This window comes from Corythoichthys intestinalis, chromosome 5 (genome assembly GCF_030265065.1).
Source record: "Corythoichthys intestinalis isolate RoL2023-P3 chromosome 5, ASM3026506v1, whole genome shotgun sequence".
NCBI lineage: Eukaryota > Metazoa > Chordata > Actinopteri > Syngnathiformes > Syngnathidae > Corythoichthys > Corythoichthys intestinalis.
The window spans coordinates 39982609-39999924 of record NC_080399.1 but is presented as its reverse complement, the minus strand read 5'-3'; the positions used below and the strand labels follow the sequence as shown (position 1 = coordinate 39999924).

At 39.5% G+C, this 17316-nt stretch overlaps 2 protein-coding genes across 5 annotated transcripts in view; one reads left to right on the top strand and one right to left on the bottom strand.

Moving 5' to 3' along the window:
• Positions 1 to 45: 45 nt before the first annotated feature.
• LOC130916203 (BH3-interacting domain death agonist-like) lies at positions 46 to 8655 on the top strand. Its single transcript, XM_057836719.1, has 4 exons — positions 46 to 353; positions 611 to 867; positions 3304 to 3437; positions 3613 to 8655. Exons 2-4 carry the CDS (start codon positions 624 to 626, stop codon positions 3814 to 3816), a joined length of 582 nt encoding a protein of 193 aa, XP_057692702.1. The 5' UTR covers positions 46 to 353; positions 611 to 623; the 3' UTR covers positions 3817 to 8655.
• The window catches only part of bcl2l13 (BCL2 like 13), a 22769-nt gene continuing 9737 nt past the window's right edge, over positions 4285 to 17316 (bottom strand). For all 4 annotated transcript variants that reach the window (XM_057836710.1, XM_057836709.1, XM_057836711.1 and 1 more), the window contains exons 3-7: positions 17209 to 17292; positions 16876 to 17032; positions 15711 to 15783; positions 14415 to 14543; positions 4285 to 5715 (exon numbers count right to left, since the gene is read on the bottom strand). In XM_057836710.1, the coding sequence (XP_057692693.1) occupies positions 4717 to 5715; positions 14415 to 14543; positions 15711 to 15783; positions 16876 to 17032; positions 17209 to 17292 (1442 nt within the window). In that variant the 3' untranslated portion in view covers positions 4285 to 4716. The remainder of the gene's footprint in view (positions 5716 to 14414; positions 14544 to 15710; positions 15784 to 16875; positions 17033 to 17208; positions 17293 to 17316) is intronic.

The following is a 17316-nucleotide window of genomic DNA, read 5'->3' as shown; positions in this document are numbered from 1 at the left end:
AAAACAACGGTTCAACTGTGGTTACGCTTCCTGTTTAAAATCTGACCTAGAAACCAATGTTAAAAGGATAGTTTTGAAGTAACTTACGTGCAGTGTCCATTTTATTTATTTATTTATTTGCTAATACAATTAGTTTAAGTTGTTTCTGCTCTCTGGTCGAAACGAAAGCATTCTTGTGCACGTGACCAAACACTGACTATGGAGCAAGGGAGACACCGTTTAAGATCCACCTCTACTTAAGTAGCGAGGGTCCAAATGCTGCTCGTATCATAAGAAGCGGCTCTCTTCTGCGCGATTAGCAGAGTAACCAGCGAGGCTTTCCTCCCACCTTCAACTCAACAGGCTACCGTAATGTAAGTAAACGCTGTCGTCCTTGTGGATAAGTTGATTCGTATAGTTGACATTAGAAACAGTCACATATCAAGCCGACTCGGTTGATCTTTTATGTATCAGGCAAAAAGTTGTGCTTGTTGTGCTAGCTTGTTTTGGCATTAGCTTTTACGTAGCTCACATTTATCGCTGAGGCTAATGTTTAAAACGAACTTACTGTGCTTGTTAATTACCTTTGACTACTGCTCGTCACACTGGAACTTTTGACGAACTTTTTCAGTAACGAGCTGAAGATGGATGATTTGACGACGTTGGCCAGCGGGCAAAACGCAACTTTGGTGGTTTTCAGCTTCCTCCAAGCGGATTGTAGTAACGAGCAATACAATAAAGCCGTTTGCTCCTTGGGCAGAGAGCTCGAAGAAGCTTGGATTTGTGACGAAGAGAACGGAGATATCGAATGTGACGGCAGCAACCAGCCTGACGACTTCGCGGGGTCCATTGGTGACATGCAGCCATCACTAGAACTTTACTGGCCTGGTGAGTACATATACTAACTCTTGCTTAAGCAGATATGTTTTGTTTTAAAACCAGCAGATATGAAATGGCTGGTTTAGGCGGCAAGGCGTATTAGAAAAGTTACACAAATAGTGTCTAAAGCAGAGCAACAAAAATCCATGGTTCTTGCACTCGACATTTTTAAGACCTTAAAAATATAATTCAATATGTGAGCAACATATGAGGTTATGCAGCACCCCTCTTTAAGCAGCTTCTTGCTCATGTTTTTCTAGCAGAGTTCACTACATTTCTCAGTTTAACATTAACAGTAGAAAACAAACAGAAGGACACTTCTCTCTAAGCAGCTTCCTAGTCGAGTTTTGCAGGTTAGCAAGTTCGCATAGTTTAATGTTATGCCAACTCTTATGCAGGTCGGACTTTCTATAGTAAAATTAGTGGTGTGTTCCCCACTTCCACAACATTGGCGTCTTTTTAAATTACAATGGCTGCTGCTGGCCCCCCCCAAAAAAAGATCCCTCCTTCGAAGGGTGTGGAGGAGGCAGCACCATGTTTTTTTTTTTTTTTTTAACATGTATTTCTGTTGGGACTGTGTGAGTTTGCGCGTGCATGTGTGTGTCGGGTGTAGGTCAAGTAATCAGCCAATGAACGTGCGTTTGGGGGAGGGGGGTGGACTGGCACATTCACCAAGTGAAAAGAGGTAAGTTTGAACATAATGAAAATTGTTCATTAATAATGGTAGGGTCAATTCTATCGTTAAAACATATTGGAAGACAGTCTAACTCAAATCATGCATATAAGGTTGCCTAAAAGTTGGTGGGGACAATTTGAGCATCCTGAAAAGTTGGTAGTGTTATGTCCCTACTGTCCCTATGCAAACCTACGCCCTTGTTTAAGACCAAAACATTGCAACAATTTCTGATGAAGAAAAACATTTTATTTCACTGTAACGGTTTATGTACGACTCGACGGCTTTGACCCTCATTGTCTCTAACGCAAAAGTTGTCTCACGATGTGGCGATACAACAGTTATCGATACATAGGTCAGGAAATCATTTTACAAAACTAATAAACAGAAAAAGCAAGCTGTTTTCATCCTTATGCTGTGAATTGGAATGTGTTTTTCACTAGTAGACATCCAATCAATTTTATGTGAGATGGTGGCCTTTCGCCGCCATCCCTCCCACTTCAAACAGATTGGACATCTAAGGCAGTCAGTAGCAGACAGTGCCAGGCAAGGAGTTAATTTTGGGGCATTTCACGTCATTTCCTGTTGATTTTCGGTCATATACAGGTCACTTCCTATTGATTTTGGGTTCTTGAAATTGACTCAAGAATGAATAGGAAGTGACTCAAAATCAACAGGAAGTAACCTGTAAATGCCCTAAAATGAACAGGTAGCGCTGGTGACCTGTAAATGTCCACAAGAAATGCTCTAGTTAGTGCCACTGATTGCGTGACACGTCTAATCAAGTTAAAATGAATTAGATGTCTAGCGGCGTCAATGGCAACCAGTGAGCTAACACTATTCTAATAGATTTTCTTGGCAGCCCTGTCATTAAATGAATTTTCTGAAAATTTAATACCGACTGAAATTTTCCATTAAATGTAAGACAACACCTTGATTATCCAGATTTTAAATGAAGACATAAGACCCGCAGGAACTCTTAAAAAAAAGTTCACAATAAAAACGACAATCTTACTCGGCCCGGAGACATTCACAACACTGTGCTCATGCGCTTCACTTGCTAACTCGGAACCTGCAGGCAACAATAAGTTAATTAATTAATGAGCCCCGAGACAACAACAAAAAAAAAAGACAAATGGTGTTCAAAGAATCAATGTGTGTGTATATATATATACACATATGTAATTACATTGTTATTTAGTCATTCATATATAACTGAGTAGTAGCATGTTTAGGTCCACAATTACTCTACCCTGAGAAAAAAAGGGCTCCAAAGGTCGATGCGTATACATCCCTAGGAAATACCTGCCAAATTTTATTCTAATATTTGCCTCAAGGGGGCCGTGGTCGTACATCTCGCATCGGATCTGATTTGTTCTTCCACCGAGGTGTTGGGATTTTAGTTGGTCCTCCCCAAGAAGAAAATAAGCGAGAACTTGAGACCTCCCTGTAGGCAATCTAATGACCTGTAATGCAAACGTTGTGGCAGAACAAGACACTAACATAATTAAAGACGTACCAATATTTGATGTAAAAGTCAATTGTGCAAAAATATTAACACTAGGACAATTTTGTCTTCAACTCATTTGCAGCCATTGACGGCGAGAAGTTTTCCAATCCATTTAGGGCTGGCAGTGATCATTCATTGTGTGACATCAGTTGCCGTCAATGGCACTAAAACATGATCATTCATTCCCACCACTTCCTGTAAAAATGGATTGGGCGTCTGTCAGTGATAGGAAGTAGTTAAACACACGTGTGATTTCCTGTAGGTGGTCAAGTCGAAGCGAGAGCCCTGCAGGAGGTTGCGGCTCACCTGAGGGAAATCGCCGCCCAATTTGAGCGCAGTGTTGTGGATCAGGCCGCTCGAAACCTGCACACGAATGTCATGTCTTCACCCAGTGAAGTGAGTTAGCACTCGTCACCACACATGCACAAATTTCTGTAAACTACAAGGACATCCAAGAAAGGAGATTTATCTCACATTCTGCCTTCAAAGATACTCATCTACAAGAGATGTTTGGATTAATGCCATGGCCCCTGAAATAAATCATTTTCTGATTAATGGTCTCATTTTGCAGGAATGGCTGCGTCTGCTAAAAAGTGAGGTACAAAGGGCCATGATGCAGGGGGTGGGCCTAGAGCAGCTACCCGAAGAGAGGGTTATCGTGGCCCTCGGCCTCGCATTGGTGAAGAAAGTGTGCGAATACACCCCCCGACTGCTCAAAGACCTCTTCAACACAACGCTGCAGTATGTCAGACACCAGAGGAGAACGGTGACTTGAATTAGTTGAGCCAAGGGGAATAACGGTCAAATGGGATTTTGAGCCATATTACAAAAACTTGGATCAGTGAGTCGTGGTTTTTGAACATTATTACCGGTATTTTTCAAGCACAAGTTTGTGTAAAAGTCATTTGTGCTCTTTTGAAGGTATTTTTGTTCATTGTCCTTGTTAAAATATTGTACTGTATGCATTGTTGCCTCTGCTTTGTGAAATTGTCTTTTTTTTTTTTTTTTTTTTTTTTAGAATCTTACATAAAAAGTTTTGCTTTGTTTTCAAACACCCTGCTGGAGGAAATTCAAGGTATAACGTTACTTTTTACTGTGTATTTAAGCATTTCTCCTTTTGGTTGGTTGCTAAATTAAATGCAGATGATCAAAGATCAGCCAACTGGAAATCTTTTAGTTCATATCAGTGATACTTTTCCAGACCTATCCTGTGTATGCATAACACAAAGCATCAAGGAACATATCGATGGGAAAATGTATTTAATCTGCAGCAAATGTATGCTTAAGTTCATCTATACAGTACTCAAAAATGGGTTAATATTTTCATGTGTAATGCAGCATTCCCATTGCAACCAATGAATGATTTTTAGGATCCATACTAAGTCAAAAATATAGGAATAACAGCGGTAGTATAATTCCTAATGACAATTTAAACATTTGTCAGGAGAATCACATGGCACATGAAACTGCAGGAGGGGGGGCCCAAGAAAGGTCATTTGAACAGACTATAGGAGTGAATTCATTTCCCTTTTCTGTGCTTAAACATTGAGCGGGTCGGAGGCCTCAGGTTTTAAATGTGGCCTCAAAATGGCAAAAACATCTACAGCGTACTAAATCTTTTGATTTCTACCACAACATTCTTTAATCAAATCCCCTGAGAAGGAAACAAGTTCATCTATTTTCTTCTGTAGCTGATGACACCATAAGCCATCACAGCAGTGAGGAGCACCAGTGCAGCTCCACCATATATCAGAGCTTGGAGCTCAGATTCTGGTTCCGGCTGCACGGAAGGCTCCTCAGTGACTGCTTGTGCATGGGTCTCCGGAACTAATATTTCAGCTGGTGGTGGTGGTGCCTCAGGTTCGTTCGGGGCTTCTGGTTCTTGCTGGGGAGGAACGGTTGCCAGCTCCGATTGTGGTTCAGAAGACTCAGGCTTTGTGATTTGGGCCTGCTTAGCTGGAGATAGGGTTGCTGCCTCATCAAGAACAGGAGCAATGGCCCTTTCTGATTCAGGCTCTGGTTCCATTACAGTAACTGCTAAGGGAGCTGAAGGTTGAGGTTCAAGTGAAGGGAGAGCAGTAGCTTCTGGAACCGGAGGAGGACGCTCCGGTTCTAAAGAGATGAGGGAAGGTTCCGTTGACAAGCTTAAAGGCGTTTCTATCACAACAGGATCCTCCAGTGAAATCAGGGAGGCATGTTCCTCCACGGTCACGGGAGCAAGAGCAATCTGGCTTGTTATCTCCTCCCTGAGCTGGGCAAGCTCACTCTCCGTTCCCAAAACGCTCATCATGCTCTCCTCTATGGCGCCCCCTTCAGCGCCCTCCTCCAGCATCTCTGCTTCCTCACGCTCCACGTGGACAATGTCCGAGTTGGAAGAGTTGTTCTCGCTGCGCTCTTCGACCAGAGCGACGCCCTCATTGCTGTCCAAGCTCTTGATATCTTCAGGGTCCATCGCGCACACCTGCGCCCACGACTCGTGGCCGGCCAACGACACGGGTAAGCTCTCTGTCTGCCAGGAGCTGTGCCCGCTGCTGTTGTCGCCCGTGCACAGAAGAGAAGAAGGTGGACTCAACTGGTCTGGTGCTTGCTCCCCTGAAAGGATGTAGATGTCGTTGCTGTCTTCTGCGACGGCAACGCCTCGCTCTTCTTCCAAACAGAGGCCAAATATTTCACCCTGTGGACAACACAGACACACAAGTGTATTGAGTTGATATTCTAAACAAAACTATAATGGCACTTAAACATCTGCTAACGTCATTGCAATTTGTGCAATGTAATGAACCAAAATCAGACACTTGGGTCAAAAATTTAATTTTTGAATTCTTTGCTGTTGTGCTCTCCCAACTTCCCCAAAACTGCAAAGATATTTCAAATCCGATTAATTTGTCAAAGTAATTGCATTTCTTCAAATCTGAGGAAATTCAAGATCATGAAATCGGGAGATATTTACCAAAGAAGCCACGAGGCCAGTTTGCCCTTCAACTGTTTACATATTTCAAAAGTTAATTTAATGCTTATTGACTCCCGTTCCTCCCGATTACTTAGTTTAGTATAAAATAATTGTGTAATTCTGTTCACTAAAGTGCCATAAAAAATAACTATCAAAAATAGAGATCAGACAACCCATTCATGCAATACTGATTTTCCTGATCGGTTCACAGGAAGTTGATGCCTGTCCCAGCTGAAGTAAAGTGGCAGGAAGTCTACAGTTTTTACAATAAGTGTCCCTTGTATTGGGGGGAGAAGGGGATAACTATGTCATCCACCTGCTTCATGCAACTGTGTGCCACCTAGTGGTATTACACGTTCCATATCTGTGTCCTTGTGTTATGTACACAAGACACAATATACAATCATGTGGGTTTACATGTCTTAGCCAAAAGCAGTCAAGTGATCAAACCACAAGGCCTAAATGTCATATAATCTCACATATACAATTACAAAATCGTATTAGAAGTTTAATAAGCTTTTTGAAGGGAATGGTACAAGTAAAAATGCTGAGACTATGCTTGCTATGTGCAAAGTCATTCCCTTGTATCATTTTATGACTGACTGACTCGTACGAGAATAGCTTAAAGGTGGTATTGGACATTAAGTAATAGTAATCTTGATTGCCATCGGTTGCGCAAAGAAACTAAATATTCAAATCACAAATTTTTTTAGAACTACTATGAAAATCGAGAATATAATGTATAAACACACAAAATGGCACACCTCAGGGCGTTAACATTTTAGAACGAATGAAGTCTGATACACCCAAGTTCTTTTGTGCCAGAATTAACTTACAGACTGTCCAGCCAAGATGTCAGAACCCCAGAAAAGGCTGCAAGCCAATAAATCTTGGGCCGCGAGGCAATAAAAATAGCAAATGAAGTTTCTTAGTTCAAGTGATAAGTCTTTTTTTTATTATGTATTGGAAGTGAGAGCAGCTGCAGGGTGCAGCCTAAAAGGTTTAAGTCAAGCCGATATATAGTGTATACCTTAAATATTCCTGATACACAGTAGTTTTTGTTTTTCTTAACAAGGACCAAATGTTGTTGGGATGTGACGGCTACACCATTCAGGATCAAGATTAAAACTGACATCTGCAACAGTTATCCATCACTGACCTTTTCTATAAGCTGATTTAAATAGAAAAGCATTTTATTTAACGAAGAGAGGGAAAAAAAAGTCTACCCTAAGGGGATACTGCCTAGCTTGCCATCGTTTGGACTCAAGTGGACAGTGGGGTCATGTGGGTTAAACCACACAGAAGTTCACTGGTCTTGGTGATCAAGAGATTAAAAAAATCCATGCTCTCATTAACTCTTAACCGCGTGACGGTACAAAAATGATAACGAAAGTCTGATGTTGAATGGAAAACAGGAAATAAAACAGGGAAGAAGCTAGAGTTATGTGAATAAAATTGATACAAACCTCTGTTTATGGCTAAAGAAAATATGCCAATGTGATTATGTTGACTCACTGAATAAACTTCAATGATTAAATTCAAACATGGTTACATTTTTCACATCCGTAAAGTTCACCGTCAACTCTCCTTTTCTATTTTCCAAAGTAGTTAACTTTTTAGAGTTAACAACAGTACCAGAACTCACCATTTCACAACGCCAAATGAATAAGAACCAAATAAAACAAGGAACCTTGTCTAATCTGTTTAAATAAGAAAATCGGTCATGATAACTCATTGCATCATTCTCCACCTTTGCCTCAAGACACCATTGATTCATTAAAAAAATCCTCCTACCTTTGGCTCTCCATTCCATTAGTATATACAAAATTGACTCACTAATAAATTTCACAAGCTCTGAGATAATTTGTTGACAGATGTGAGCAATGGGAAGCCCCACAAAATTGGTAGCAAGCAGGGTAATGTGGGTGCTAATTAAGAGTCTGTGTCTTAACTGAGGTGGGTAGTAACGTGTTAGATGTACTCTCTTACATTTACTTGAGTAACTTTTTGATAAAAAATGTACTCCTAAGAGTAGTTTTAGTAAAGCCATACTTTTCACTTTTACTTGAGTAGATTTGTGAATTAAAAATGCTACTCTTACTCCTCTTTGGGCTACGCAAGAGTCATTACATTTTTCCTCTTCATTCTACAGATAAGATTTTTTTTGCCAGCGATGCCTCTACCAATTTCACCAATGAGACGTCGCAACAATAATCACATGACTCCATTACACCAATCTGACGCAAGCTTGCCAATCTACGATCACACAAGCCTGTTCAATCACGTGGCGTCTTTAAAGCACTGTAAAAAAATGTAGTAGTTGACATAGAGTGTTACCCTGAACATGACTCGGAAGCGTGGATTTAAACCTCTCTCCCAGTTTTTATTTGGCACCGATTGACCACGGAAAACCGGAGATATGATCCTTTTAATGTCCTAATAGGAACTATGAAGGTTGCACATCACGTTGACGCTACTGCCCTTCTATTCAAACTAGGAACTATTTTCTCCACTAGAGGACACTCATTCTGTTTGGACGAATAATGCTTAATTTCTGTAGTTTTATTTCTCTTGCCGGAATTCAATGTTTTTTGTTTTGTATTTCTTTGGCTTAATGTGGTTATGTAATGGTTTATTGTACAGTATCATTATAATAACAGTTCATATAAAAAACTTTGTGCTGAGGAAAAAATATACCATTGGAAATAAAAAAAATAATAAACATAAATGTAAGTAGTTGCTCACAATGTTACTCATTGCTTGAGTACTCTTTTCACCAAATACTTTTTTTTACTTGAGTAATATTTTGAAGTAACGCTCCTCTTACTTGAGTAAAATTTTTGGCTACTCTACCCACCTCTGGTCTTAACTGAGAGTTGGAAGACAGATTTTTTTTATTGAAAGAAGTGTTGCTAAGTAGCTTGAAATAGGAAATACAGGATTTTACACTTCAAAGCAAGATGAATTACTTAAGTAAAATAATTAAAAGGGCAGCTGAAGTTACACATGGACATGGAATTTCAAAGGCACCTTCATGTTATCAGAAAAGGTCAGCTGAAGCAAAAAGTCACACGATGACTAAAGCGAGAATAACCGTGGTTGGTGGAAGGACACGTCAGTAACTTATTACAATATTCCACTATAATATGTAAATGATATTACCTTCAGAACTCACATTATCACCATCAGTGACAGCTACATGCCCACTGAAAAGAACACCATTACATAATAAACGTGTCATGATGTGTAAAAGATGAATCAAATGAATTCGAATCTCTAAAGTTGATGATCCTTAAGGCAAAAAAATTACAAGTTCTACCAAAATCTTCTGGTAAAAATTCCATCCCCAATATAAACACAGTTTGGGAGTTGCTTTTCACCCTCTTCTTCCCCTTTTCTTTCCAATTTTTTACCGACAGTTCATCCTGTTGCTGTCCTCCCCATCACGTGTCCTGCGTTTACATACAGCCAAAAACCCTCTCATACACGTAACATGTTACAAGTGGGCCACTCTAATCCCTTGTGATGTTTCGACAGGATAGTGAGAGTTATTTTTGTAGGCCGGTCAGTCAGACACTCTGCTCTATTCCAGATTCGTGTCAAAGTCGAGGCATGGCGATGCACATATTTCACACATGAGCTGGTGATGTGGCGCTTACATAACAAGGGTAGAGTACAGTCATGTTGTGACACAGCTGAGACCAAACGTAACCCGTCAAAGATTGTTGTCGTGGATACACTTTGAAACAGCAGTTAGGGAAAAATGTGCCACCTCCAAATTCCTCAATGTCATTGAAGTACATTCACGCGAACTGCAACACGAAATGGCTGAGGTGCAGGTTTTACTGCATGTGCAGAAACGGAAGGCAGATCGCAAACGCAGTACTAGCCAGATGAGCTCTAAAGTCACTTTTCGACAATTTGCAACAATATGATATCCCACCACCTTTTGATCGGCCATTTTCTTGCATGTCCTCCCCCCACTGTGTGCCCCTGGCTGTGTACTGTTTATGGGGGATGACTGGTTTTGTTCCTGCCAAATGAAGTGAACACGACATTCGGGTCATAATAATCTCCATTGTGTTCTGAAATATGTAACAAACGACTCTGTACTGACCATTAAATTATCTACACTTCCGACAACGCAAAAGCTCAGATTTCGTTTAATATATGATCATTTGTTCCGTCTCATGAAGTACAGCATATTTTCATTGAATTCACTATTAAGACAGTGTACATTTTATACGAACAACTATAATAATTAAAAAGAAAAAAATCCAACCCATTTAAAATTGTGGTCCATGATTTTTTTTTTTTTTTATGTCATTTTAAAACAGTAACTGCCATTACAAAATTTATTAGCTTTTACTTTTAAATGTGAAAGTCAGTTTGCTTATAGATTATAAAATGTCTGTAATTACATTACATTACATAATGACAACATCAGTCTGTAAAAGAACCAAAATCATAATGACAAAGGTAGAACCCACTACTAGCTGGATGCTATTACAGGAGCAATGATAAAATAATGTATAAAGAAAAGCGCATCCTACCTCAGTGCAAAGTGTGGAAAGTCCCTGTTTTTAAGTTAGCTAGATGACAAATTCAACGTAGAACACTAGTGACTGAAGCTCAACTGAGAAGTGCAGATTCCACATTACTCTTGCTGCAACCAAGCTATTTCCCCTCCCTTCCTATCATCAGCCCGTACCCTGGCTGCCGCCTCCTTTCTCTTCACCCTTCCATTTCTGATCCTGCCCCAGCACATCATCTGTTCATCCCCTGTGACATAATACTGGGCAAGACTGCAGCCCTGTTCAGAACAAGCACGTCGTATTCACGTTTCAGTGCATTAAAAAAAAAAAAAAAAAAAAACGCACGGAGCGGACTAAGCAGGGGTTAATGTCAAATCTCATGATTCTGCATGTCAGATTGACCTTGTAAATACAGAGGATTTGTGATGCAATGTTTTCATGAACTATCATGGCGAAGACTCACTAATGTTTCAAAGGAATAATGTTTTGAACAAAAAAGTACATTAGTTGACAATATTGTGCATCACCTTTTCAAAATATTACAACAACAGTCTTATCTTTGTAAACTGTAAAAATAAATGAATAAATAAAATAAAAATATTCCTCAGTTTAAATATACATCATACAATAATACCATCACAAGTTTAGGGGCCATAACCATATTTTGGGATGTAAATACAGCATGTGAGTCATAGTTAATACACATTATTATCAGTTATTTAAGCTATACAGTAACTTCAACTGTGGCTCTGGAATTTTAAGTGACTCACTGATGCCCCCCTCTGGTAAATAAAGCGCAGTACCTGGCAATTTAACGTTATTACCCCTTACAAACAATAATTGTTAAAAATGAAATATCATATAAATGCATAAATGAAATATGCTGGGACAAATCTACCTTGTAGTGAGACATTTATTTAATCTGCATCTATGTCTGCATCTACAGTGCCCTCCATAATTATTGGCACCCCTGGTTAAGATGTGTTTTTTAGCTTCTAATATTTTTTTTTTTAAATTCAAATAATATGGGACCTTAATGGAAAAAAAGAGAAAAATCCAACCTTCAATCCAAGTGCATTCATTCAGTGGGGAAAAAATCCCACATAAAGAAAAAATTATTTGACATCAAATAATGTGTGTCACAATTAAGAGTGTGACAATATCTCGATACAGCGATATATCGCGATATTTTGCAACCCGATTGTTTATCGATATGCTCCCGCCAAGTATCGATACTTTTATTTAACATATTGGCCATACAATGGAGTATGGATGCTGTAAACTCCTCAGTGTTTGTTGAGCAATTCCTTGGCGGTCCACTAGGGGCGCTCAGGAGTGGCGGTGAAGGTAAAGTACCCACAAGTCGTCTAGAGAAGAAGAGAGAAGGCTCCAAGTGGGTTGAAAAAATAAAAAAGCTTCGTGAGAATGGTGGAGGAAAAAATGAGAAAATATTGCTACAAATCATACATGGGGACACACTTCAGATTTTACACCAACCAGAAAGGAAGTAAGGTGAACAAGGACTTTGCTGTATGCAAGAACTGTCTAACAAAAATAAGGTCCACTGGGAGCTGGTGACGAGTTGCACACCGGATTTCCCCAAGAGAGTCTGGCTGCAGCCTCTCGATTTCTTCACTGCTTTGCTCTCATCACTTGAGGTAAGAAAGTTTTGCAATGTAATTGATTTTTAATTTTCATGTATTATTTTGATGACATTTGGTGTTGAATGATATAAAATAAACCAGGACCCTAAACTGGATGAAAATTAATATTGTGCAAGCCCACATGACTTACTGATTTATTTGATATTATTTGAGAACCACTTTCCATCTAGTTTACTACACAAACTCCTATTACTGCCATTTTGATACAATAAGTTACAAAAATGGTTAGAATAGCTTCCAAAATATATAAAGTGATGTGCTTGATAATTAATGTAGCCTACATATTAAAAATAGGTCATTATTGCATTTTGAATTTCTATGGATTCAGTTCATATTTTTTGTAATTCACTCAATATTTCCAACACAAAAAAATATATATATATATCTGGATTCCAACTCAAAACCTATTAAGTTGCTAATATTTTTTGTTATATTTTATCATTTTTAAGGTGTGGAAGAATGTGACTGACCAAGTCTGACATCTCAAATGCTGAAGCAGATAGTGGAAATGCTCAAACCAACGCTTTTGGCAACAAAGGTCATATACGAAGAAAAGACCCACCAATTTTATCATTGCTCCTCTCCAAGCTCAACTGCTGACTGACACCTACAGCACTGATGTTTTTTTTTTTAAGATTTAAAACTTAAAGGAAATTAAGGGTGCCATTCATCATAATCTCTCCAAGAGATATCAGTGGTTGTGGTTTGTTTCCTCTCTATGTGTAGGTGCACAATTTGCAGTAGATTGATATTTTACAGCAGTGCTGCACAGAAAAGGTGTCACTGTTTAATAAATGACTTAAACAGTATTTTTTCTATTTTGAAATATCTTTTTTTCCGTTTCAACAGTTGTATCGTAGAATATCATGTATCCAATTTCTGACCAAAATATCGATAATCGCTGTATCGTGATATTGTGAGATAATCGTTATCGTGAGCCTCGTATCGCGAATCGTATCGTATCGTGAGGTGCCCTGAGGTTCCCACTCCTAGTCACAATTATTAGCACCCCTGGTGTTAATACTTTGTACAACCCCCTTTTGTCAACAAAACAAGGTCCGGGGACTGAGATGGCCATGGGAGGAGCTTGTTTTTGTGTCTGGTGAACCATTTCTGTGTAGATTTGGCCATATGTTTAGGGTTCATTGTCTTCCTGAAAGACCCAGTGACGACCCATCTTCAGCTTTCGGGCAGAGGGCAACAGATTTTGATTTAAAATGTCCTGGTATTTCAAAGCATTCATGATGCCATGCACCCCAATAAGGTTCCCAGGGCCTTTGGAAGCGAAACAGCCCCACAGCATCACTGACCCACCCCCATACTTCACAGTGGGTATGAGGTGCTTTTCAGCATGCGCATCTTTCATGGCACGCCAGACCCACTTAGAGTGTTTGTTGCCAAAAAACTCAATCGTGGTCTCACACAAAAATACACACGGTCCCAGGCTTCAACTGGGACCGTGTGCTTTGGTCAGATGAGACCAAGATTGAGCTTTTTGGCAACAAACACTAAGTGGGTCTGGCGTGCCACGAAAGATGCGCATGAAAAGCACCTCATAGTACCCACTGTGAAGTATGGAGGTGGGTCAGTGATGCTGTGGGGCTGTTTTGCTTTCAAAGGCCCAGGGAACCTTGTTAGGGTGCATGGCATCATGAATGCGTTGAAATACCAGGACATTTTAAATCAAAATCTGTTGCCCTCTGCCCGAAAGCTGAAGATGGGTCGTCACTGGGTCTTTCAGCAAGACAATGACCCTAAACATATGGCCAAATCTACACAGAAATGGTTCACCAGACACAAAATCAAGCTCCTCCCATGGCCATCTCAGTCCCCGGACCTTGTTTTGTTGGCAAAAGGGGGTTGTATAAAGTATTAACACCAGGGGTGCTAATAATTGTGACACACACTATTTAATGTCAAATATTTTTTTCTTTATGTGGGATTTTTTTCCCCACTGAATGAATGCACTTGTATTCAAGGTAGGATTTTTCTCTTTTTCCATTAAGTTCCCATATTATTAGAATTTTTAAAAAAACATATTAGAAGCTAAAAAACACATATTAACCAGGGGTGCCAGTAATTATGGAGGGACTGTATATAAGAATGTTAACATGCTATTTAACTGGATGCTATTCTGAATGACAAACCCACGCACACATTCACCCACCCGACCAAAGTCACTTGAAACTCAATAGTCCAAAATCTCAAAATGTACAGTACTCACGTATCCCCCTTTCTGGCTGATGTATTCACATTGAGATTCCTCCAGGAAGCGCACTCCAAGTTGAAGCAGGGTTGACACAGAGTGAGCTTCACTTTGTAAAGCCTGAAGCAGCACCAAAGGCACAAGCACCTGCCATACAAAAATATAGCAGTAAATAAGGGGAAGTAGAACCGAAGCAAAGAAAAGAGGATGTACAGATATAGCAAAATGAGCAAGTTGAACAATTTATGCTACATTAGGAATAGAGGAAGAATTCTAGGATGGAGAGTGGAGAATATCGCTAGGGAAAGGGATAAATGAGGCAGGGAAGAAGGAGGAAATAATTCGAAGCTTGAAGTAGTTATGTGGGGTAAACAAAATATTTTAAAAATTAAGGGCGGGAAAAAAAGACAAATTACTCTGAAATTGAAATTACTCTAAATTGAAATCATATCAGCAAGAAATTGTGTAAAAGCCCGAATTGCATAATAATTTCTTGGAATCTTTAAAATTTTCCTTTTTTTATTTTTTTAAACCTGTCTTGTTCATCTGGTTGACATGGAGAATGGGAATCTGAGTGTCCTATTGGTCTGAACAGTTTTAGTGTATCACATGGGTGTATAATATACTCCCATTGTAATGATTATTCATTGTGTTTCATTTATTAGGTTAGGAGAAAGCAGCGAGCAGGAAGGGGTTATGCAAGGTCAGAAAGGAAAATAGAAAAGGAGAGAGAGAGAGAAGAGAATAACAAATAAATACATTCCACGTCTAACTATGAATATGGTAGTGCTATCGTTAGCTAATTGTATTTCTGGTTGACACCATGTGGGGGGCCTGATGACCTAGGAGAAAAAGGAGGGGGACAGAGATGTGATTAGGTGGGGTGGAGCGTACACAAAAAGTGTAATGTGGGGTGTAGAATCCAGTATTATATGAATCACTTGTAAATGCAGATATGTTGACATCCTATTCGATGCTGCCTGATCGCTAATCCTGGCACCAATAGTTTCTGTCCTTTAGTGTGTCTAATTACACCCAGTCATGCGTGAATCCCCTCAGACGTGTGATAGTCCTACAGACAAATGCAAATGCTGTACAGGGGCCATCCCAGGGCCACGGCCCCTCCCCAGCCAATCGGGGAGGGGGGGGGGGGGTGAGCCAGCCCATCCCTTCTCCAGCAGCTCGAGAGAAAGGGGGCCGCAGTCGTCCCCCAGGGATCCAGAGTAGTCCCCCGGACCATCCGCGCCCGCATTAACCGGCCTTTTTTTAAATTTTGGACAGGACTTTTATTGCAATGGAAAATGAAAAGCTCACCTTGCTCCACACTTCCTGTGTGTGTGCTAACAGGGCCAGTGTTGTATCACGGAATCTCTCGTACTCCAAAGGCCTAAAATGCAGACAGGAAGTTGTGAAATAATTCAACTGTAATAGCTTGTGATTAGATGTTTTTATTTGTTTTGTTTTAATACTAATTTAGAGCAACTACTGAATTTAAACAGCCATATTTTTTATCAAATGTGTAAATAGTGTCAATATGGCTGGGCTGTCCAGCTTAAAAAATAACATACCACATATATTTATATTTTTTAATGTCATCTAATGTTGATTATTTAAAACTACATTTTTCAATTCTTTTTGTAACTCGGTAGTTAAATCTGCAATGAAAATACAACGAAAGCTTTTATTAACATATGAAGTGCGCACTTACATAAAACTAGCAGAACTGAATACGTTGCCTCTTACAAACAACACTTTTCATGGTCTGTATTCAAAACTGCAGTCCCAAAATCAAAGAGTCAATAAGAACTACATTATAGAAAAATAGAAATAAGAAATTAACACAACCAACGGGGAGTGTATAAAATAATTATGGTTCAAAACTTTTTTCATTTTTCCTGGCCCTGATTGTGTGCGCGCCTTATGCACTGGGAGACAGTGGCACTTTACAGCTAAGCACTGACACTATTATACAGTAGTAGATGAAGGCAGTAGATTAAGTCTCGATAAAGTTTGGTAGATATTATTTCTGTAGCGTACAAAGAGCATTTACATTTGAGTGTTATATTTTTTCTTTATAAATGTTGCTGTGGCGTTTGTGTGTGAATATTCATTGTTTTTCGGAGTTTAAAACATTAAATGCATTCTTGTTTGCTTGTCAGTAGTAGTATCTTCCATTGTATAACAGCACAAAGATAACTGGTTTTCAGGAATGAAGGAATGGGAAGTGTATTTAGCAATACCATGCGCAGCATGTGTAATTTTTGTTTTTTGTTTTTGTTTTTGTTTGGTTTTTTATTAAAGTTTACCCCAACTAGAGTTTAATGAACATTGGGCTGCCGAACTACAGTCAAGCTGCATGTTCACCACGTTTGATTGATTAAACTCTGTCACAAAATAGAGCTTTAACATTTTTTTAAAACATTTTTGGATCTTTAATTCTCTATCATAAAATGTTACATTTAAATCTGTAACAGCTGACCCTGCGAGGAGTGCGTGTACGGCTCTTTCAAGATGTGCATCCAGTTCTCTGACCAAGCGGTCTCCAAGCTCAGCTAGACAGTCTTCAATTGATGTCTCGGGGTTGACTGGATTAAACACCAGTGACGTGTGACGGTCAAAGCCTGTGCTGGAAAATGCTGGAAAACAGGAAAAAGAATGGATATTAAACCTTAAGTTTGACAAAATAAAGAAATCAATCACTGCGATTGATGACAGATGTTCAAACCATTTGAACTGTGATGGCTGGCAGTAAATAAGTCAAGTGCAATTTAGCAGAGCTAGTTCAGTGTCTGTGTGTCTATGAGCTACTTACACGCCGCAATTTCATCTTCAAGTCGTTTTAGCTCTTCTTCAACTTGCTCTTTAACATTACCAGTGAACTCGCGCTTTGAGTCGCCTGAAATCAAATTTGAAATACCAA

What these genes read in the sequence shown, in the direction of transcription:
- LOC130916203 (XM_057836719.1), top strand. Translation starts at nt 624, where the DNA reads ATGGATGATTTGACGACGTTGGCCAGCGGGCAAAACGCAACTTTGGTG. An exon ending in ACTAGAACTTTACTGGCCTG is followed by an intron (nt 868 to 3,303) that starts GTGAGTACATAT and finishes GATTTCCTGTAG; the next exon opens with GTGGTCAAGTCGAAGCGAGA. An exon ending in TCATGTCTTCACCCAGTGAA is followed by an intron (nt 3,438 to 3,612) that starts GTGAGTTAGCAC and finishes CTCATTTTGCAG; the next exon opens with GAATGGCTGCGTCTGCTAAA.